This window comes from Adiantum capillus-veneris, chromosome 4 (assembly GCF_014529385.1).
Source record: "Adiantum capillus-veneris isolate H3 chromosome 4, ASM1452938v2, whole genome shotgun sequence".
Taxonomy (NCBI): domain Eukaryota; kingdom Viridiplantae; phylum Streptophyta; class Polypodiopsida; order Polypodiales; family Pteridaceae; genus Adiantum; species Adiantum capillus-veneris.
The window spans coordinates 135,438,535-135,461,787 of record NC_140934.1 but is presented as its reverse complement, the minus strand read 5'-3'; the positions used below and the strand labels follow the sequence as shown (position 1 = coordinate 135,461,787).

The window sequence follows — 23,253 nt, the reverse complement described above, 5'->3', positions numbered from 1 at the left end:
TTGACATATATCAAATGCCCAGTAGAAAATGAAGATCAAATTGTTGTGCTTCTCAAAGTTGTGCCTGATACAGATTTTAGACAAATGTAACAGTGCTTAAAGAGAAAGACCCAGTTCCTAAACTTGAAGATGTAATAAACTCTCTTCAAGATCACGAAAAGAAGCTTCAAAGGTAATCAACCACAGACAAATGGTGCTTTTCTTGTCTCATCCAGCCGCTAAAACCACAACAGAAGAAAAAAGAACCTTAAAGTCCACCCATTGTGGTAGAGAAAATCATCTTTCAAAGGATTGCTATGAAGTCAACCCTGTCGCATTTGTGGCAAGAACAACCATGATACAAAGTATTGCAGATTCAAACATAAATCTTCACAGGCTACCAATCTCAAAGAGCATTTCAAAGATAAAGAAAAATCCAAAATCAACCTCACCACACTGAAGATTCTGACGATGAGAGCGACAACAATGTTGGCTTGGTATATGATGATAAATCTCTCTTGTGTACCTTATCCTCTATGTGTATAGGGGAGGATTGTGTGTGCCTCCACCTACTTGGTTCAAGGGGAGGCTTGTGTTTTGTGTGCCTCACCCTATTGTGTTTTGAGGGGAGGATAATCTTGTGTGAGTGATATGCAACCAAAACCCACATAGGGGAGGATTGTTGGGATGCGGCCTTTTGTTGGATCTCTTGTGTGAACAACCTCTTCCACCACTAGAAAAGTGTTGTGTCAATAACCCATGTGAAGAACCTCTAAACTATGAGTGTAAAGGGCCAGTAATTGTGACAGTAGATTCCTACAAGAATTGGATGGGTGACAGGGGAAAATGATGAATAAGGACACAGGTTTGTGGTGAGATTTGGAGCAAAGGTACTAAGTGCTCACCAAAAAATTTATCCACAAATAAAGACAGAGTTCTGAGGTATGGTTACAACCTTAAAAAATAAGAAATAGTACCTAATTGGTACATGTGTGGTTGTAGAAACAGATTTTCTACCACTCTTGGGATTATTACAAGCTGCTCAACGCCAAACATTGCATGAATTGCCTACATTAAGTCCTTAGATCCTAAGTTTAAGCACATGGTAAGAAAATACAATGGAAGATATCCTATCAATGACAAGATATGAAGATGAGTCACAGATGATTGATGAAGGTGATGATGTAGGCACAAATTTTTGTTCCATTTCTCCTGTCAAAGGAAACTATGTTTGCATGTCTAATCCAATTAAATTGTTCTTGGAAGAGATTTATGAAGATGATTGGATCCTTATTGAAAGATACTTGAGTACTCTAACAAAACAGGATGATTGGTCTAAACAAGAGTTCAATAGGATATGTAAGAAAGCATATGGGTACTTTTTTGAGGGATGGTTACTTGTGGAAGAATACTAAGAGGGCTCCCCCATACACCCTCTAAAAGCGTTTGTAGAGGGCCCTTAAAAACGAAAATGTATGCCCCATAGCTTTCCCTACTTTTATGGCACCCTCTTCCACAAACTTTGCGGGTAACCTATAGTGACTGCTACAATTTAGAAAGGGGGTGTCTCAACCACCCCCTACATCCAAAGAAGCACCATCTGGATAGGCTATAAGAGGTAAAAGGGGTAGAGATGCTAGAAATAGAATAAAAGCAAAGGGCTATAGCAAGTCACGTTTGGGGATATGGGGGGTATGGGAAGCTGGATGTCATTTTTAAGGGCCCTCCAAAAAATAATGGGTCCTTGCTCCTTAAAGGGCCTATGGGGGAGCCCTCTAAACAAAAGGTGCTACACCACAAAGGTTTATATGCAATAAAGAGACTCAAGTAAATATCATGCAAGAGTTTCAAGAGAGTGTATGGACTGGACACATAGGTGTGTGGGAAACCTTCTCTAAGTTGAAAGAAAAGGGTATGTATAAAGATGTATCTCAGTTTGTAGAGTCGTGTGTAACTTGTCAAATGTATTCAAATGTATGGAATTGTGATGGGTTGCACCCTACATATCCACAAGCCATGCACTATAAATGGGTTGTGGATCTAGTAATAATTCCTTTGGGACTCTAGCTATGAGATGCTTAGTTCTTGCATGAGAGGTTTTAGGCGAGCATTAAGAGCAAAAACCATAGAAGCTGTATGCAAATTCCTTCTTGGTGATGTGATTTTTTGTTATGATTGTGTGAGAAAGATCACTGCAGACAAAGGTAAACTAGATGTTGGGGAAGCAAGGGATTTCTTTTCCAGATTGGGAATCAAGCTTTTCCTTACTATTGCTTACAATCCAGAAGGCAACGTGAAGAGTGAACGAGGGCATCCTCCAATCATCAAAGCTTTGGCTAAGGCTTGCGAGAGAAAACTTGGTGAGTGGCCAAAATTGTTGCTATATTCTTTATGGGATGATCGCATAACACATAGCTTTGTAACTGGCTATATGCATGCAGAGTTGATGTATGGTCAAAAACCTGTCATGCCAATTGACGAAGCAGCTCCCACATGGAATGTGCTACCTTGGCGGGATGGTTTAGCAAGGAAGGTCTCCTTGCCTTATGTATAAGGAAACTTGAAAGGAGGCCTAAAGAAGTTGAGGTTGCAAAATTACACTTGAAGAATGCACGAATAAAGAACAAAGAATACTTTGAAAAGGCACACAGGCTTAGAAGAAAGGCAATTGACCATGATTATATGCAACAAATACATCAGTTTATCATTGCATAACTAAATTGCATACTTGATCGAGCATAAATGAATGGATGTACACTCAATTTGTTAGAATTTAACCCTAATTTGACTTAATCAAGCAATGCACACACTCCAAAATTAAGCACACAAGTTCAAATTTGGCTCAATGGGCAATGAGGTTAGGCTTATACCTAATGATTGCACACACATTTGTTGCACATTCAACAAAAGGGGTCATTGGCTCTATGAGATCAAGGAAAAGCAATGAAAGTATATGCTTGCACATGAAATCGAGAGTGTGTAGCAGAGCTTCAAAAATTAAAGAGCAAAAGAATTCAAAAGAGTATTTATGCAATATAGATTTCAAGTTACTCATCACTTGGTGACTATAATGACCTTAATACTTTTTATTGTTATGTCATGACTAATCTACCTTGAAAGACTATACTCCAAGAGTATCTTGTCATCACTAGCCAAAACTGAACAAACTTATCAATTTGGTAAACTTGGGATGACTTTCCTAAGCACCTCCAAATACTAAGTGGTGTTTGATAAGTTGTCAGTATTACATAATTTTCTCACTTTGATTGGTTAGCCATGCCTTAAAATTGATTCCTTGGAAAATCTTGCTCGGCTTTGGAATTCCTCTAGCCATAAGAAATGGTAATTCATACCCATCCACACGTCTCGTTCTCATATTTCCTTTGTAGGAATTTTAATTCTGTGCGACTTGATCCTTGGGCAGATTTATGTAGGCTTCTAGCAATCAATTAGAACTTATTTACCACTTTCATGATTGAGTGTATGTTATCATTTTGATGTATGCTAGTTGTATGGGTATTTTTACCCATGGTTTCATTGTGTATCTTGGAAGATTTTCCCATATTTCTTGTATATGAACCTTTGGTCAACTTTTATATAATGCAAAGGGTTACAAGCCCCACGTTTTGCTCAAAAAAGATGAATGTGTAGTTGTGTAGATCATGGATGTGAATTATATAGTAAATCTTAACATTATGACTTTACATTCACTAAGGGTGTAGTTTCGTGGCAATGTTGATGGTAAAATTGTACATCTCAATCTACACAAAAATTATGTATTTTGCTAAATATGGTGGGATGAAAGTCATAAACATATAGAAAAGCCTCAAAAAGGTTATTGTGAATGTATTATCTTTGGTAGTTGATGGATATGAGAAATCCTATATACATTATGATTACAAGTTTAGGCTACGCATCCCTACTAAAAGTGTTGCAACAAGGAACTTACTTGATTGGTTGCATAGTTGAATTGTTCAGATGAAAACTTTCTATTCTCTCCACACAAAACATTGAGTCCTCCAATCATCAATAAAAGTTGTTGAATTAGCTAAATTAATCTGGTAACCTAAACATTGGTTTAACTTTCTTTTGTTTTGCCTTGAAGCACCTTGTTTGTTTTCATGAGGCATCTATTTTCTCCACATAAAACATTGAGTCCTCCAATCATCAATAAAAGTTGTTGAATTAGCTAAATTAATCTAGTAACCTAAACATTGGTTTAACTTTCTTTTGTTTTGCCTTGAGGCACCTTGTTTGTTTTCATGAGGCATCTATTTTCTCCACACAAAACATTGAGTCCTTCAATCATCAATGAAAGTTGTTGAATTAGCTAAATTAATCTGGTAACCTAAACATTGGTTTAACTTTCTTTTGTTTTGCCTTGAAGCACGTCCTTGTTTGTTTTCTTGAGGCATAGACTTTCAAGGATGCCGATAGCATAAAGAAAGGTGAAAAGCTGGTTGCAAGCTTCTAATACAAGAAAGATGTGGCAAAACAATGGTAAATCTTCTTGCTATAGATTGAGATTAGAGCAAGGAATTACTATATGCAAACATGCGTGCACACATGCATGCGCAAAGTGGTGAAATAAGGAATAAAGACAATTAGGATTCGTGATTAGCTAGACATTGAAAAACCAAATTGAACATTGAGGAAACACGCACATATACAAAGAAGAAGAAGAAGAAGAAGAAGAGAACTAATTGTAACATCGTAGGAACAATCCCAAGAGAGCTCAAAGATCTATACAATGAGAGAGAGAGAGAGAGACAGAGTCTCTATTGCAATTTGCTTTAGGTTGACATCCTTGTCACATCCCATTTCTTTCTAGATTTTGAGGTGTTAGGCAGTTTATGATCCCTACCACCACCCTGGCCAAGATGTAAATGTGATGGAAACACCGCAGAGGATTGACTACCACGGTGTCCAGCATTAGCAGAACCACAAACATTCACCATGTTTACATTTGATACATCGCCATGTGTGCTCACCCGGGGAGATAAACCAAGCACATTGCTTGTGTTCAATGCATTGCATCTCATAACCCCTTCTTCAAGAAACCCTCTCTCAGCAAGAGGGTTTACCACATGTGCACTTCGATCAGAGACACTTCCATCCATATGGTAATGGTGATGGTGATGATGGTGATGATGCGGGTTTTGTGCGACGCTTTGTGCATTTGCCATTTTCACCCAAGGGTTTTCTAGCATGTGATGATTCGGCGAGCTAGTGATGGGTTGAATGGATTGCAGTTGCATGGTAAGGCGCTCCATTTGCGCAAGGAGGAGGCGCATGGATGCTTGCCAAAGGGCGTGATCTTCATTTGGTGTGTTGAATGCCTGCATGTGGTGTGGCATTGTGGTTGTTGTAGCCGGCGTTGAAGATGCGCTTTGTGGCGACAAGGAGCTTGCTGATGAGAGCTCCAGTGCTTTGGCCAAAACCTCCATGCTGGATAGAATGGAGCTCATTGTTGAAAGATACTGAGCTGTGTGACTTGTACTGGGGGCCCCAGACGAAGATGCTGCCGGCATCGATTGATTGTGTGAGAGGTGTCGCAGATCGCGTTCCATGCTTGCAAGGGATAAAGCTCTTTGTAATGCTCCTGATTGTGCTTGCCTGTAACACGGTTATTACTGACAACATGAGATTAGCTCTCTTAATGATCTTCTGAAAAATAAAAAAGGTGTATACCCGGATTGGCAATACCAAGCTGCTAAGTCCGCATTGGCATTGACCATCAAGCTCTCTTGCGCTAGGTTCATCGACATCCTGGGTGATAAAGCATGCTCTCTAGCTTGTCTTCTCTGCTGCAAGAGCTCTCGAGATGTGAGTCCATGAACAAACGCGACAGGCCACACGAGTCTCTCTTCTCTCATTGCCCTTAATCTCTCAAGCCAAGAAGCCCTAGTCTCTCTCCCCATAAGGTGGAAGTTCAGGTTGGCAGCATTGCTATTCGGATTGTTGTTAGCGGTGGCGGCAGTAATGTTGTTGTTTGCCGGTGCGCAGATCTCTGGGCCTCCCGATGGCGCACTGCATTCATTGAGGCCAAACAAAACCTGGGTCGATGTGGGATAATGCATCTCTGATGCAGATTGATTCATTTGTCTGCCCCTCTCTGCTTGGTATCGCTGTCGCCGCTGCCGTTCGCTCTCCACACGCCTCGCTGGGGGCCGAGGCGGGATGTTCTTGCTACTGTTGCTGTGAACTTTCGACGCGTTTTCCGCATCTTTGCATCCCCAGCTGTAGATGGGTATGACGCGCGCTTCACTAGTGGCACCTTTGCAGACGGGACATTCCTTATACCTAGAGTGGTAGTGCAACCATGTATACAAGCAGGGCCAACAGAAGAGATGGCCACATACGGTGACGACAGCATCGCTGGCGATATTAAGGCAGATATTACACTTGAAGTCTTCGACGGGGAGGGTCGACTGGTTCGGCGAGGGGCCCGATGGCAAGCTCGCGTCTTGCTGGGTACTCATATGTGGAGGTGCCGTCGACATGCTGGACCCGGGCTGCAATCACTTATAGAAATGCAGGGGATCCTTTGCTTCTGCCATCTATAATCACTTAACCTGTGTCTGTGTCTGTGTGTGTGTGTGTGTGTGTGAGAGAGAGAGAGAGAGAGAGAGAGAGAGAGAGAGATCGACGCGCCCTTTTGATCGCTGTTTGAAATCTGGCTCGAAATTGTGCTTCGACGTGCGACTTGAGTTCGACCGCCAACAGGTGGGATCGATGGTCATGAGCAGTTGTCTTGAGGGAAACGGACGGATGAGAAAAAATCGTCAGCATTTACTCGTACAAGTAACCAGGCACGTTGGCAGCCACTAAGATCACAGGCATCGCGGAAATGGTGCCCCACTTCAACGCCATCGGTCCCACCGCTGCGGGTTCATTCAGGACCTTGTGGTGTATAGTGTTGAAATAGGCTACGGCCACCCCCAAGGTTAAACAACCTTGAGTGGAAGTGAGGCTCAAATCTTGGGAAGGGGTGTGCCGGCCCATCTGTCCCTCCTCTTTTATCGACACACACAAATCGGGAAGCGATTGATGGTTGGGAGCATGAGCGCCATCTAAATGGGCTTTCGAAAGTTCCGGCAACAATTGTAAATGTGTACCCTCATAGCTTGAATCCTCAACCCCTCCCATGGAAGAAAGGAGTCATGTGCCCTAACCACTCGTGACTCCATCCACTCATGCTTCTTGAATCACATGTGATTTGACTTTGTTATGTAAACATAACTTTGCACATTTGCACCAATATTTGCACATTAAGCCTAAGCTCTCCCCACTTAACTCCCACGAGCATGATGGGGTGCTGGGATTAAGGATGGTTACTGCACCCATTAAGATCTAGGGTAGAGATTCCACAACAAAAATGCATGCAAGTTAAAAGTAGTCTTGGGGCTTCTCTCTCTCTCTCTCTCTCTCTCTCTCTCTCTCTCTCTCTCTCTCACACACACACACACACACACACACACACACTCATGGTGTACACACTTATGCCATGAATGGATCCTTGTGGAATCCACCTTAAATGTCAACAATTGCTATCAGATCTATGTGGCATTGCCCTCCTTTTTGGGGGGGATATCAACTTCATAAATTTGAGTAGGAATAATTCCTTAAGAGTCAAGTTGTTAGGCTAAGCCTTTAGCTTGCACTCTAATGCGACCAATCCCTAAAGCCAAGCAGACTAGCAAGCACCCCTATGTGCATGGCTAGAACCTCGTACATAGAGTTCCCTAACACATGCTACTCATGATGTGCACACATGCTACACATTATGGCCCACATGCTACTTGCCGTCTACCACATGTGGTGCAAATCCCTCTCACCTTTATTTCACCTTCCATCTTGAACCTACATAAGGCCATTATGCAAAGCTTGTATTTCTCTTTCAATTTATCAATCAAGTAGATTCCATTCCATATATTGAGTACACTCTATCTAATCTACATATTCCATATTGCCATGGTGCTCACACAATGATGAATGCCACATTGGTTTATCTGCCATAGCCATTACATGTAGGAGTCTTACCTGAGGGCGAGCGACAATTTCTGAGTAAGCGACTATTCCAAGCAAAGAAACACACACACACACACACAAACAAACAAAGTTCACTAGAAAGTTTATACCTAGAATCTGAATGGATTGTCCTCAGAATCCATAATCTGCCATATTCACTTGAAATGGTGATGGTTCTAATTTGCCCAATATCATTTTGTGATATACTAATTCAGATAAAATTTTGACTCCAGATCCTCCATCCAACAATACTTCCTCAAATAGACTACCTTGAAAAACCACCTTTATAACAGGGACTGTAGAATCCACATCTGCTGGAACAACATTGTGCAGTGCTGGTTCAACTGTGTGGTTTGCCTGAATTGGATATTCTTTTATGCTAATATACTGCGACTTTCTCCATGCAAATTCATTATCATCGATTTCACTTTTAGGACCAAAGTTCTAACAAGAAAAGGCCAAGGAAGTTTTGGATTGTTTTGAACGAAGGCCACAAGAGGGCTTTTTGAATCTACGACAACCCATAGTTTCGGATTCTCCAACATGATCGAGGGCCTTTTAATTTTCATATGATCAATGTGATCCAATTTAACCAAGAATATGATTTCGTAAAACAACACCAAAAATTTGTCGTAGCATCGTCCTCTGGCCCCCCGCAACATTGCTTGAATCCATCGTTGTCGGCAATGATACACGTTCCGTCTTGAAACCGGTTTGTGTCGACACGGATTGGTTTGGACTAATTTGACCAAAGCCAAATGCGCTTGTTGGAGCCGATTTGATTAAAAAAACGGAGAGATTACCAAAATACCCCTAAAATTTCAAAAATTCCCAAAAAACCCTTGTATCTATTTTGGTTGGATCGTTCAAGATTTTATAATATTTATTGCTTTTTCGTAGCTGAGATCCGTTTTTGAGTGCTTAGAATGTAATTTTGCCACAAATTGCCTCACAGAAAAGGGCAATTATGTCTAAAAGCAATTCATCTCCAAAGCGTACATAACCAACTCAAATTCTAGTTTAAGCATCCTGTATTGATACACAACCACGCTTCTTATGAAAAGATACAAAAAATATTATCTTTGAAGAAATTTATTTTTTCAACCAGCGGTAATTTGGGAATTTTGAAAAACTTGAAGGGCAATTTGGGAATTTATGACAAAATATTGGAGGAATTTTGGGATTTCTTGAAATTTGAGGGGTATTTTGAGAGTTTTTACAAATTAGAGGGATATTTTGGTAATTTTCCTTTAAAAAACCAAAATAAACTACTTTGTATTGCATGATGATGAACTTCAAAGTATTGCATGATGATGAACTTGCAAAACCTATTTTGGAATTAGTCCGCGCCGGCGCGGACTGGTTTCGACAGGTTTCAACGGGGCTTTGAAGTCTCTGATCTGTATGCGCCTCAATAGTGCCTAGCTCCATAGCACCCTCACCGCCACAACCAAAACGCTGGAGGCTGTTTGCAGAAAGCAGAAAGGGAAAAGCAGCGCCTTCCTTGCTCTGTGAAACTCCCTGGAGCGAGTAGGAAATGTAGCTTCTAAACACTAAAACGCAGCAGTGAAAGAGAACTAGTTAACGCAATATCTTTCGCTCAATATCAGCTTCTGCATGCCTTCTTGCGCAAGGAGCTGTTTTACATTGTATAGGGCCTGCCTCGTGTTGAGGGCACGAGTTCTCTTCATCGTTTATCTGCAACCAAAGTCACTCATTATTCGGGAGGACACCGACAGGAGGATGGCAGGCGTACGGGGCTGCGCAAGGCTGAACTGCACGATGAGGAGGTGTGGCTAGGGGAAATGTGGACAGTCTAGATACAATTATCATGCAAGGCACCAGCTCCGATTTTCCTGCAGAGGCGAGCCAATGGCAGGGCCTCCATGCATAACGCGAGCAAACCCACCATGTCCAGCTACCCAAGAGGGTCTTTGCAAGTGCTTTGCTGAGGCGATACTAAAGTCATCTCTCTCTCTCTCTCTCTCTCTCTCTCTCTCTCTCTCTCTCTCTCTCTGTCTGTCTGTGTGTGTGTGTGTGTGTGTGTGCGTGCGCGCGCGCGCCTACATGTACTACAAGTACGTTGAAATTGCAACTTGCCAACCCAGAAAGAGTTAAAGGAAGCTCGATACTCATCTAGGCTCCCTCGACGTCGACTATTGTCGCCAATCCGCAGGAAAAAGAACTTGGCCTGCATGTCCCATGAAAAAGAACATGCCCATCATGTCAACCCGTAAAGCCTTTGCACTTCAATAAGATTCTAACATGCAATGCTTTTTGTTGGTCGTATGTGCATTTTTTTGCCCATTTAGTGTAAGGCAATAATTGTAAGAGCACCCAAGCTTTGGTTGATGAGGAAAGGGATTTTAGATGACAGGGCAGAACGCCTTAGCTATCTAGGGGGCACTATTTCATTGGGCCAAACACTAGAGGAGCATTTTTGGACACAACTAAACATGCGACGTCCTCTCACTTTGTCAAGAGAGCATGTATAGCTTGAGCACGGAGAAAATAATATGGAATACGATGTTAATGCTATTGATCAGGAGGTTTCTCATTTCTACATCAAGGTTGCTCTATCTACTTCTCCATTACAAGCAATGTCGGTTCCAGGATTTGACCAGTATTTATCAAAGAGGAACATTGAGACAATATCCATCACTGAGCAAAGTGTTGTTGTTGATATCATTAGATGCCTCGCATTTCATATCAACATTATTGTTATGCTTACTCAAGCTTGAAAGTAAAGTAATGCAAGTTCATGAGCTTCCATTACACTATGAGATGAATATATTGCTTTTGATCATGAGATGCCACCATAATGTGATAACTCAAGTATGTATGGTATGCAACAACCATTTGATGGATATTCTTGAAGTTTTTGCATCAAACTGCACTCACAAAGGTAGAGTTGTTTCAAGCCTTAATATACCCGAGTGGCCTCATAGACGTGCTTACAATTTATTAGTCCTAACCTTTTTTTTTGGGTTTTTGAAACATCCATAATTAACTACTTTACATGTACTTCTGTAACTTGGCCTTTTGCTAGGGCCTCAACATGTAAGGAGGTTTGAGATTTTGAAGCTTCCATTGCGTCCTGGAAATTTTAGATGTACAACACTTTTGGGTTGAGATGTTGTTAGAATCTAGCATCACATGACTATTTTCTTCAATGTACCTTGCTCTCACATCAATTTGTCAACGCTATTGCTCAAAATTTGTCTTTGCTCGATTTTCTTTGCTCATTGATTGGAAATCCTCTACATGTAGTATCAAAGCATGGTGTGTGATTAGCATTTCTTAATCACCTTCACATTATCCTAGTAGATTATTAGCATTAGATTACATCTGTAGAGCTCAATTGAGTTTTCTTTTCACTGGATATGTGCAAACGCCCTTTGGGCCACTACCAAAGCATTCAAAGGGGGAGCATCCATTCCCCTCTAGACCACTAGGATTTCTCGTTTCCTTGTGTTTGTAAGGGTGAAATCCTGAGTGCATGGACACCCAAGCTATGTGTGGGACATAGCTTTTAAGAAAGTGAAGAAGCTCTTTTGTCTCATCAACTTTGGAAAAAAAAAGTTTGAATGTGGTCACGTAACAACCAGCCCATACTTTAGGGTTCCCTCTCTACAACCAACTCTCTTGTTTTCTTTCTAAAACTAACTCTCTCTCTCTCTCTCTCTCTCTCTCTCTCTCTCTCTCTCTCTCTCTCTCTCTCTCTCTCTCTCTCTCAAGTGTTGGTGAAGCTATCAACCTCCAATTTTTGTGCTCAGTGGGGAGAAACCTTTCTTGCATGATCAACCAGCAAATAATGAGCAGGGTTCTTCTTGGTAAGCTTTTGGCCAATCTTGTATGTGCAAGAATACCTCTTTACTCTTGGTAAGAGTGGACCCGAGTTGTTGTGGTCTTTCATGCTGAGACTAGAGTTAAGTTATGTGGTTTCTTTCTTGTTTGGTGTTGGAATCTCCTAACCATTTGTCTTTCTTTAGCTTTGTAGCTAGATAGAAGAAATGGTGGAACTTGCATGTTTGGAAGAGGATGATAAGGAGCAAGTGCTTTAGCATTATCTGTCTCTCTCCCTCTCTTTTTAAGTGTTGTAGTTTGGGAAAGTCTTGATTACATGCATTTGTTTTGTTTGCCAAAGGTAAGTGCATTACATCGCTTCTTGAAACAAGACCTAATAATCAAGGAATATGAAGCTTGCCGCAAGAGAGAACAAAGAGCCAGATTGAAAAGAAAAGAAAATGAAGGTAAGTTTGTTGAAGGATAATTGGATGAAGCAACCAAAGAAAAAGAAACCTAAAGGAAAAGCATGGGGTTGTGCAGAAAAATTGATAATGAAAAAGGAGCAAAGGTAGCCAAAGGAATTCCACGATATATTCTTCAACAAACAAATGGAATGGACATGGACACCAAGAAAGACATCTTCAATTAGATGATTCAACATCTTGCATTGAAATATCTCCACAATGACAAGGCATCATCACCATGTTTTATAGACACGTTGTCGTGTTGTTCTCAAGAACTGCGCAGTACGACTAGGAAAGCGTCGGGCCTCTGACTGTGAGGATTCGTAGCAAATGCAAGCAAGGCATAGATGATTTGAAGCCAAAAACACACTAAAAAAGAACAAAACTTTAGCCATGAAATCTCCACTTTGAAAATGAACTAAGATTAACTCAAAACTCTTGTGTGTGTGAAGATTAGGTGTAGCCTCGGTCCCAATTGCACAGATGCAGTGCTCATTTGACCTGTTAAAAATCCTAAATTTACGCTTCAATTCTTTGTCGTGACAATTTCATGGAAGCTTCCGTGCCTCATTGGAGAAGCCCAAGTAGTTAATTGGGGAGGGGAAACCCTAATTGAAGGCCTCACAGCCTCAACCATGTAGTGGAAGCAGCACGGAACTGCACTAGCACCCTATAAAGGAATGGTTGTATCTCCTTGCTCATATGCCCAAATGAGCTCATTCTTGGATCTAAAACTTCCCTCCCAACTTAGTGAATGATGGCACCATCATTGATGTGGAATTTAGAGCTATTTTGAGCTATTTTAAGGCTATTTTAGATCATTTTTAGCCCAAAAATACTCCTTTTTGTACGTAAAAAGCCCAAACGAACTAGAAAAAATCCCCAAATTTGTGGAAAAATCCCATTGGGCTCAAACTTCATGTTAATCTCATTTTTACACTTGGTAAGCACTTTGGACACGTTTTTTACGTCCGCATACGAAACCTGCTATTTTGGGAGGATTTTGTCCGCATTGAAGTTTCTAGGCAAAACGAGCATGCCACCTCGATACACTTGACATTTGTACATTTCTAAAGCAAAATAAGCATATATTTATATGAAAAAGCATGCCATAGTGCCATGTCTAGGGCCTCGCCCACCCAACAAGGTATGTACACGATTGTAACCGCGCGTGGCATCTATTTTCGCATATATCACATTATGTACATTATAGCATTTGTTCCCACATAACAAAAGAATTGAGAGTGAGGTAGATAATTTAGTTTTCACAGTATGCACGTGCCACGGCACGACATCCACCCCCTCTAAACCTGCACATCCTCCGGCATGTACCACAGATATCATTTGCAGGTTCAGCCTTCATTTAAGTCAACATACATATCGATCTCATCATCACCTCCAACAAATTCTAACGCATCATCCTCTCGTCATCATCCACATCCATAACATTTTCATTAGAGCCTTCATTTTGACTTTCCTATGAATCAAAGGGATCTGTATCACCTCTTCTTTTGAATAACTTGATTCTTCTCCCTGCGATGGGAATCTTCGTTTTTGTCCCATCTAATTTATGCAAGGTATAAGTTTCATTCCCATGTACATGTTGAACCACATACAGGGATTTCATTAACGTAATCATGATCGGGTGATTACGTAAATAACTCTAGTATTTACACAAAAAAATCACGTGATCATGTTAATTGTTAACATGACTTTGATGATGACCTGCAAAAACCCATAGAGCAAGTTAGCCCTCCGGGATTTCATAATTTTCTTGCGGGAACCGCCGGGCTTTTTCGTTTTTCCGGCGGGCCCGCCGGATAAATGCAGTAGCCCGGCAGGCCCACCGGGAAAACGAAAAAGCCCGGCGGGTGTAATTATATATAGTAAATAGTGTGCTAACCCCGGTCTTTTAGCTAGGCAAATCCTTGGGGAGTGTATCCGAGTGTCGGGTATTGTCATCTCCTTGTGATTTGACCTAAGGTTACAGAGTCACAGGTCCTTTTTTGGGTCGGACGTGATTCTTAATTCGGTAACCACTTCTAAAAAATTTTAATTCGTTTACCGACATAAAGGTACGAAACCAAAACAATTGAAAACTTGGGGAATCATGCTCATTGCGAAGAAGCCATTGGTCCAAATGAGGGCTGTAATTGGTTTTAAAAGATGAGCATATGTAAATGACTAGTCGATAGTCAAGGGTCGGACGTCTTCTACTAGTGTACCGGGCATATAAAGATCCTTGAAGTCTTATATTTGAGTTGATTTACAATATAAGAGCTATAATCCTTGATTGGGTTAAAATAGCTTTTATATATTGAATCGGTTGCATGGGTGGGCTACAATACTTCACTGGGTACAAGTAGTCCCCAATTGGGTGATTATATTGAAGATTTATTTGCATTAGTTCATGCATTGGTTTATACAGAGATTTTGTGATTTATTACGATAGATTATTAGTGCATAAAATGACCAATTATATATTTTATTGCTTTCGTTTGTTTTTTTGTAGCAAATGAAATTAGATGTGTCTTATTGTTTGCAAATCAAAGTGGACATAAAAATAATCATTATAATAATTGCATAGAGAGATTCATAGCATTGTTATGGTTATTATGCCATGTATACATTACATTGCAATGTGTATGGTTGCTCACAATATAGGTGATCGATATGTGGATTGACTAGCGTGCATTGAAAATCTCATATTGTTCATCATGGTTACTTTCATATTGAATGGTTTTTAAATTATAATATATATTGAAAATAAAAAATTGTTTTCAGTTTGTAACATCTTGTTCTTTTCTCTTCAGTTTCAATTTAAAAGCAATGGAGCAAAATGTGGGCACAAGTGGTACAAAGAAGCCAAAGAATAAAAAAGCTCATGGCAAAGAGTGGGATTATACTCACAACATATGCGGCCGATATATGGAGTGGCAATGTAAATTTTGTCACACAAAAAAATCTGGCGGTACCACGTATTAGGGATCATTTTCTGGGTAGCGCTAAAAACAATTGTAGAAAATGTGAACATTCTCAGGCACCTGCAAGCACTTGCAAAGCGTTTGAGAGAAGAGCTCGCCAAAAAGGGTAGCAAGAAACGACAAATATATAGCTTTGTGCCTTCGAATCAAGAGTTTCCAGAGCCAAATATTAAACTCGCAGATCCTGTAGTGACTCCAACTAACCTTGGAGCAACCTGCACAAGGAGAGGAAATTATAGGCAGTATTCCTTTTAAACGTCACAATGAAGGTAGAATTTGTCAAATGCGTCAAAAATCATTACATCAAAGCTTTCGAGTGCAATCTCTAGAATAAGCACAAACAGCACTCGCCAAAGCAATATTCTTTACTGGAAGTGCTTTGGTCATGGTAGACAACAATCATTGGAAGGCTGCTTGGAAGAAAATCGGTGAGTTTGGTCCAGGATTTTCAGCTCCTTATCACAGGATAAGAAATTTTTTCTTGGAAAAATGGTACATCAAAGTCAAAGAGCGTGTTGGCAAAATAATACTTGGGAATATTTCACTTTCAGAATGTACGATTGTGAGTGATGGTGGCTGGTCAAATGTTCAGAGAAGACCGTTGATCAATGTAATGCTGGTTTGTCCAAGGGGAGAAACATTTATAAAGGCGAGATATAGTTTTGGTGCAATTAAAAGTGGCAAATACATTTCTGAGGTCTTGATTGATGTAATTAAAGAAATTGGTGTTGAACATGTCATTCAAGTTGTGATGGACAACGCAAAGAATTGTAAAAACGCCAATAAATTAATAAAGAAGTGCTTTCCACACATTTTTGCCAATGGTTGTAATACGCACAGCTTGAACTTGGTGCTGAAAGATTGGTACACTAGCAAAGAAACCACATGGTTGGCCAAAATAATTGATACAGCACATCAGGTTGTGAAATTTATCTTGAAACGACAGAGAGTGCTCGATTTGTATAGGATGCGCATGTCAGCAATGCTGAAACTTCGTGCTGAAACTCGGTTCTGCACACACTTTTATACCTTGGAATCACTTCTCCGTAATAAATGTGTTGTGATTGACACATTCAGTTGCACGTCCTTTGATGAATGGCAGCTTGAGCAGAAAGAAACAGTGAAGGATAAAATTACATGTCTACGTGGCAATGTAAACAAGGTTGCTTGGTGGAGGAGTGTAATGGATGCATACCATGTAATGATGCCCGTTATGTTCGCGATCCGCAATCTTGATCAAAGGGCGCCAAACTTGGGCAAAGTGTGGATGACATGGTGGTCAGTCCAACAGAGTCTTGAAAATCCTGAAGAGTTGAAAGAGTCTGTAGTAGATAAGGAGTGGGGATTACCATTCTTTGGCAAACAGCGGAAAATTTTGGCTAAGTATTGTCATGCAAGGTGGAAGAGCGCTCATAGTTCACTCCATAGCGTGGCTTACATGCTCGATCCAGAGTATTGGAATTTAGATCTGATGTCCAATACAGAGGTGGTAGGCGATTTCTATCACGTGGTCAACACGTTATACTCCAACGTTCAGGACCAAATTGATTACATCAAAGAAATGAGTGCATTTAGATTTAAAGAAGGTCCTTTTGCGAATGATTTTGTACAGGTAATGGCAAAAGAGCAACCTGCATGGAAGTGGTGGATGATGAATGGTGGAGACCTTTACTCTACCTTACGTCCTCTTGCAATGAAAGTACTCGCACAATGTGTAGAAAATTCAAGTGTAGAGAGAAATTGGAGTATGTACAAGTATGTTCACAGCACTATTCACAACAGACTATTAGTAGACAGAGTAGAGAAATTAGTGTATATGTATTGCAACGAAAAGATACTGAATCACATCAAAAGTATTGGCTACGAGAAGGAAATGCCAACCTGGTTGTATGATTGTCAAAACGAAAATGAAGAAGATTTCAATGTTGGTGTATCTCAATGCACTGTAGACAAAATCGAAGAGAATTTGATAATAGATGTGGAGGTTGAATTACAAGGAGAACCACAACACTCAGACTTAGAACCAGATAACAACTCAACTGATTCAATATAGCTTGAGAGTAGAATGAGCAAATGTCAAAAACCATTGTAAAAGACCTTGTATTCAAATGTGTTTTGAGTAATTACAATGCTTCATATTCCCGATAGTACATAGTTTGTCACGATATTACATAGTTTGTCGATCTCAATTGTGTTGCCTTGAAGCAGCATCTTGCTCATCAAACAGATTTCTAATTGTGCTAGGGGTATCTGGGCGTGCTTGCTTGAATTTATATTCGTTTGCCATGCCAAACATAATATACATTCCTTGTGGAATATCTTGTGAACACATTGCGCATCGACTAGTGTTTTGCATCAAACTAAATGATAAGAGTGACCACATGTCAATGTATAGTACCCACTCCATCCATCAAAATTCTTGTAGAAAACTGGACATTGGGAAGATGAGGATGCATCTGAAGTAGACGAGGGGACCAACTCCGGATGTAAGACAAGGTGGTTGATGTGTGTCCCTTGTACAGGTGTTGGATTCACTCGCTGCGTTAGGGTTTGAACGTCCTGACTTAAGCGGTGAATGCTTTTCTCCATCCGGACTTGTGAGGGTTGTGGTGTCTGGGTGGCTATAGAAAGACGTGTTATTTTTGCATCTTTCTTTGCCAAATGTGTCGTGTAAATATCCTTCTCTCTCTTTAACTGTAGGTCGGCGCCTTCCACTATCAATGCCAGCTCATCTCGGGTGAAAGTGACACAACTCTCCCTTAAATCATGAGTGGCAACAGTTGTCTCCTTTGACGAGAAGTCTACCGGTTGCTGTTGCACAAAGTGAACATATAACATTTTGGCAAAATATAGCGCACAATCTGCATTGTGCAAGGGATGGCCATAAACCTCCAAATAAATCCTCTCAGCGTTATCTTTTATACCATCATGGGTGCACTTCGAAACCTTCCACCTTCCTTTCTTGATCTCTGCATCCTCACATGGCCATATTGTCTTGATCATGTCCTTTGTCACGTCTTTATTTATCTCTTTCCAGTGCATATGGTTTGGATTTGCCCACTTTGAGAGTCGGCGAGCAGTACGCGTCGCTTGTTGTGCCGACATGCCGTGTGCCAGAGACTTCATGCGCTGAAATGCATTAACAGCCCCGCTTGTTGTTGATCATCAAGCAATGATTGGGTGCCAATATCTTGTTCTTGATCAGCCATTTTCTCTTAGAGCTACAGTCAACAGAGTGGCAGATATTCAATATCATTGGCAAATATATATTCTCACTCATTGGGACACTGTGCGGAATCCACTAAAAACCACCACTTCAAATGAGACCAATTGAACCACAAGGCAAATTTGAAATATTGACAGTTAAATGACAAATTTGAAATGATTAAAGATAATTGACTCAATTAGGTGAACCACTTCAAACCAGATAATACACTTCAATAAAAATTTGAATACACTTGGCAAGACATGTATATCATAGAAATGTTTAAATCGGATAAAATGATAGTGCAAGTTCAACAAGTGGACGTTGCACAGGATTAGGATCTGTCTTTAAATGTTCTTTGAAAAACATCAACACGTCAGAAGCATTCCTTCTTTGGTCCCGCTCTTTTAACTTCATCCAACAATCTACTTTAATTCGAATAGCCCTCATAACATCTTCATCCGGGTGGTGAAAAACTTCGTCTGGAAAATAAAATTTTCTGGTTGCACTCCAAAAATCTGCCAGCATGTCGAACAGGTAGCCCAATGTATAAATGTCGCTCGCTTTTGAGTATGCATCTGTGCACCGTGGATCGTATAGTTCTGGAGCAATCTACGCTCGCTTAGCAATCTCGGTGTTCCCTGCTCTCTGTGCATTCAAAACTGCTTCGTCTGACTGTGCACTTGGAGACAAATAATTATTTTCTACGCGCTTAGCAGGTGTTCTCAGCATCATACCCCAATCAATGATACCGACGCGGGGTTTATTAGTGTGAGTAAAGTCCAACATTACGTTAAACGGGTGCAGGTCACTGTGCACTATACCGGCCGAGTGGACAGCCGCAACACCGTCCATTAAGGCATGACAAATTTCCGGCATCTGGTCGACCACTACTTTGATCCGCACCATGTCTATCTCGCTTACAGGGTTGTTTGCTACAGTCAATGACCTCAAGCCGTGTTGTAGCATGTGCATGTGTCGTCTGAACGATCTGTGAGCGAACTGTAAGCGGCATATCATGTCGCCCACGGTACCCCCATTGTAGTATGGAAATATCTTGATCCAAGGAGACTCTGTAGTAAACCCAATGCACCTCACAATGGAGAGGTGAAGCGTTTGCATTTCTTGCTCTGTGTGAAAGCTGTCAAATTTTGCCTCACTTCCTCCCTTGTAACATTTTCCCACATATGTAATGTGGTCTGGAAAAAATGAGATGCCTTTGATAGTGTACAATGTGCACACACTGAAGGAGCCTGCTCCAATCCTCATACCTTCTACCAAGGCTTCGTGAGGGATGCCGACAAGATGAGCGCACTTTGCATTCAAAGCAGTGCGCATGATTGTGTCGGTGCCGTTGGCATCGGATCGACCTCCCAAACCTGCTTGTGCATCTTGTGCCATCTTCAATCTCTTGGGTAAAGTTGCTTGGTCTTGCGCTTTCACACGCTTCATCTTTACCTTCTGTTCTTCCCACAATTTATCCCAGAGCTCTAACTTTGACATGTCGCAAGCAGGTGGGATATCTTCCTTTAAGTCTCTGCAACATACTTTCATATTGCTGTTACCACATACATGTGGTAGTGATGTGTGTGAACACACTAGGACCGCCGGGGCATTTTTTCCCTCTTTAGGAGGTTTTTTCCCCCGTGCATTGTATATATGCCCATCACTCTAGGGCTATCTATCTTTCCATTGCACACTAAGTAACACACTCTCTATTGTGTGCCTTGAGCTTCCTTCATCTTCTCCAAGCTGTGTGTGTTTCTCTGCAACCCTAATTCCAACAATTGGTATCAGAGCAGGTCACGTCCTCCCGGGCTTAGTCGCCAGCTGCTCCAGCACACGCCTGCTCACTTTCTCCAATTTCAGTGAGCTTTGGCGAGCGTTCGCAGGTCGACAAATATTTTGGGATAGCTCGAAGAGCTTGGTCTGCTCAGAATTTTGATTTGGGCTCATTTCGGCCTCCGTTTCCACTATGGACAGTACTGCACAGGCTATTTCGTCATTTTGTGCAGATTTTCTGTCAGTGCCGTTTTCTGCATAACAGGTGCCTTATAGTCTTCTACGGTTTGTGCTATATAGCACAAGTTGTTCCCGCTCCATTTCTCCTATTTTCGGGCAGTTTTCACATCAGGTGCAGCATTTACCATGGCTGACAACAACAACACAGATGTGTTCAAGATGTTTGCTGCTGAGGATAGGTTGGATGGGGACAACTACCCTATGTGGACTTATATGATGCAACATGTTCTTGTGTCAAAAGGTGTCTGGAACATTGTGCAGGGCATTGATGTACGTCCTGGTTCTGAAGATGTAGGCGATATTGAGGATGTTGCAGGTCTTGCTGCAAGGATTGCAGCTGTTAGAGTTGTTTTGCCTACGGCAGAACAAGCTCGTTGGGATGTTAAGGATGCACAGGCTCATGCATTGATTGCGTTGTCTGTGAAGCGCACCATTATTCCTCACATCCGTTCAGCAAAATCTGCAAAACAGGCTTGGGATATTCTAGCAGGTCTTTATGCAAGCCGCAATGAGGCTAAAATTGCTTTGCTGCGTAAAGAGCTAGAGTAGAAGATTATGCATGAGGAAGATGATATGGACACTTTCCTTGCTAGTGTCAAGGATATCAATGAGCAACTCATTTCTGTAGGTGAAGTCATTTCGGATAGTTCCCTTGTGCAGACTGTTCTTGATGCCTTACCAGATTCCTACCAGACTTTTGCTAGTACTTGGAGACTGATGACCCAAGGAAATCCTGAAGTTGTCAAGTTTGATGCATTATGCACATTGTTGTTGCAAGAGTCACTTTCTAGAAAAAATAGGACTAGGCAGCGTGCAGTTGAACAGGCTTTTATTGCTTCTCAAAGAAAGGGTGGTAACAGTAATGCAGCCACTTCTTATGGTTCTGCTGCGAGTGGCAAAAATTCTGTTCCTAATGCTTCTGCTGGCAGCACTTCGTCTGGCAATTCTGGTGATAAGGGCAAAAAGAAGATGCGTTGCCATTATTGTAAAGCCAATGATCACTTGATCAAGTCATGTCCTAAGTTGAAGGCCAAAGAGGCTAAGAAGAAAGAGGGTGGTTCCACTGCAAATGTTGGTTCCACTACAAATGCAGCCATTGTTGAGTCTTCTGTGAAAGGAGATTGTGATGCTGATGTTGATGCAGAATGGGCTTTTAGCGCAGAGTGCACTTACAATCCTGTTGTCCATGATGCATGCTTGTCAGTTGCTGCAGATTCACATGTGTGGTATTTCGACAGTGGTGCTACAAAGCACATTACCTCACATCGTGAATTGTTTACCTCTCTCGAGTCTGTCCCTCATGGGAATTCAGTCACTTGTGCCAACAACGCCTCTTATCCAGTTCAGGGAGTTGGAAAGATTATGCTCACTACTGCTAATGGCAGTTCCTTCACACTTGTTGATGCACTTTATGTACCTGGGATCAAGAAGAATCTCTTGTCTGTATCCGCACTTGCTAGACTTGGACTTGTAGTCAAATTTGTGGATGACAGATGTACAGTTCATGATCTCAGTTTTGGTGATGAAATTGTTGCATCTGGGCTTTTGTGCCGTGGGCTGTATAAGCTCACTTTGTATGCCCAGCTTAACCAAGAAGAACGTTAAGTTTGTATGGACTGCTAAGGAGCAAAATGCTTTTGAAAAACTCAAAGAGAAGCTTACTTCCCAACCAGTCCTCGTGCTTCCGGATCTCTCAAAGCCATTTGAGGTCCAATGTGATGCTTGTGGTGATTGCCTTGGAGCAGTTTTGCTTCAAGAAGGGCATGCCATAGCATATGAGAGCCGAAGGCTCAATGGTGATGAACGAGTCTTGGGCATTTATGAGAAAGAGCTTTTAGCTGTTCTATATGCCCTAGACACATGGAAGCACTACCTATTGGGGACTCCATTTATCCTACGAACCGACCACCAAAGTCTCAAGTATTTCATGACGCAAACCAAGCTTTCCAGCAAACAAATGAGGTGGGCAAATTTTCTTTCGCAATTTAATTTCCATATTGCTCACATAGCTGGTAAGCACAATCAAGTTGCCGATGCACTTTCACGACGACCAAAAGTTAATGCGGTGTCTATAGCTACTCACAATGATCTATCCTCTATGATAGATGAGTATGCTACTGACCCTGACTTTAGAGACATAATGTCAGCCCTTGCTTTGGGGAAGAAAGAGGAACCATTCACCTTGCAGGATGGTTATCTTCTCCACGGCAATAGGCTATGTGTTACCCATTCCCTTCGTGAGAAGGTTATGTATGAATCCCATGCTCCTCCATATGCAGGGCATAGAGGTATTCAACCTACTCTCCAAGGAGTAGAGACGTATTTCTATTGGCCTACCATGAAAGTGGACATACAAGAGTATGTTTCAAAATGTGTAGTATGCCAAAAGACCAAGTATGATAGAGGGAAGCAACCTGGATTACTCCAGCCATTGCCTATTCCAAATTCACCATGGGAGAGTATATCCATGGATTTCATCTTTGGATTACCCAAGTCTATCCATGGGAATACAGGAATATGGACAATAGTCGACAGGTTTAGCAAGCAAGCACATTTTATTCCTGTCAAAAAGACTATTAAGGCACATCAAATGGCAACTCTCTTCATATCTCAGATTTTCAAACACCATGGATTACCCACATCCATCATGTCAGATAGAGATCCTAGAATGACCAGTAATTTCTGGAAAGGTCTCTTTGAAAATCTAGGAACAAGATTGAATTTCTCTTCGGCCTATCACCCACAAACGGATGGCCAAAGTGAGATAGCCAATCTTACG

The 23,253-nt window shown here is 41.3% G+C and overlaps 1 protein-coding gene across 1 annotated transcript; it reads right to left on the bottom strand.

Annotated features, from left to right (window-relative positions):
* Nucleotides 1-4,772: 4,772 nt before the first annotated feature.
* LOC147460026 (uncharacterized) lies at nucleotides 4,773-6,607 on the bottom strand. Its single transcript, XM_086511669.1, has 2 exons — nucleotides 5,686-6,607; nucleotides 4,773-5,595 (listed from the first exon to the last, which is right to left on the bottom strand). Exons 1-2 carry the CDS (start codon nucleotides 6,480-6,482, stop codon nucleotides 4,773-4,775), a joined length of 1,620 nt encoding a protein of 539 aa, XP_086367795.1. The 5' UTR covers nucleotides 6,483-6,607.
* Nucleotides 6,608-23,253: the final 16,646 nt, after the last annotated feature.

Bases quoted from the DNA above. Each gene is read 5' to 3' on its own strand.
- LOC147460026 (XM_086511669.1), bottom strand. From the start codon at position 6,482: ATGTCGACGGCACCTCCACATATGAGTACCCAGCAAGACGCGAGCTTG. The intron at 5,596-5,685 runs GTATTGCCAATC...ACCGTGTTACAG, and splicing joins AATGCGGACTTAGCAGCTTG to GCAAGCACAATCAGGAGCAT.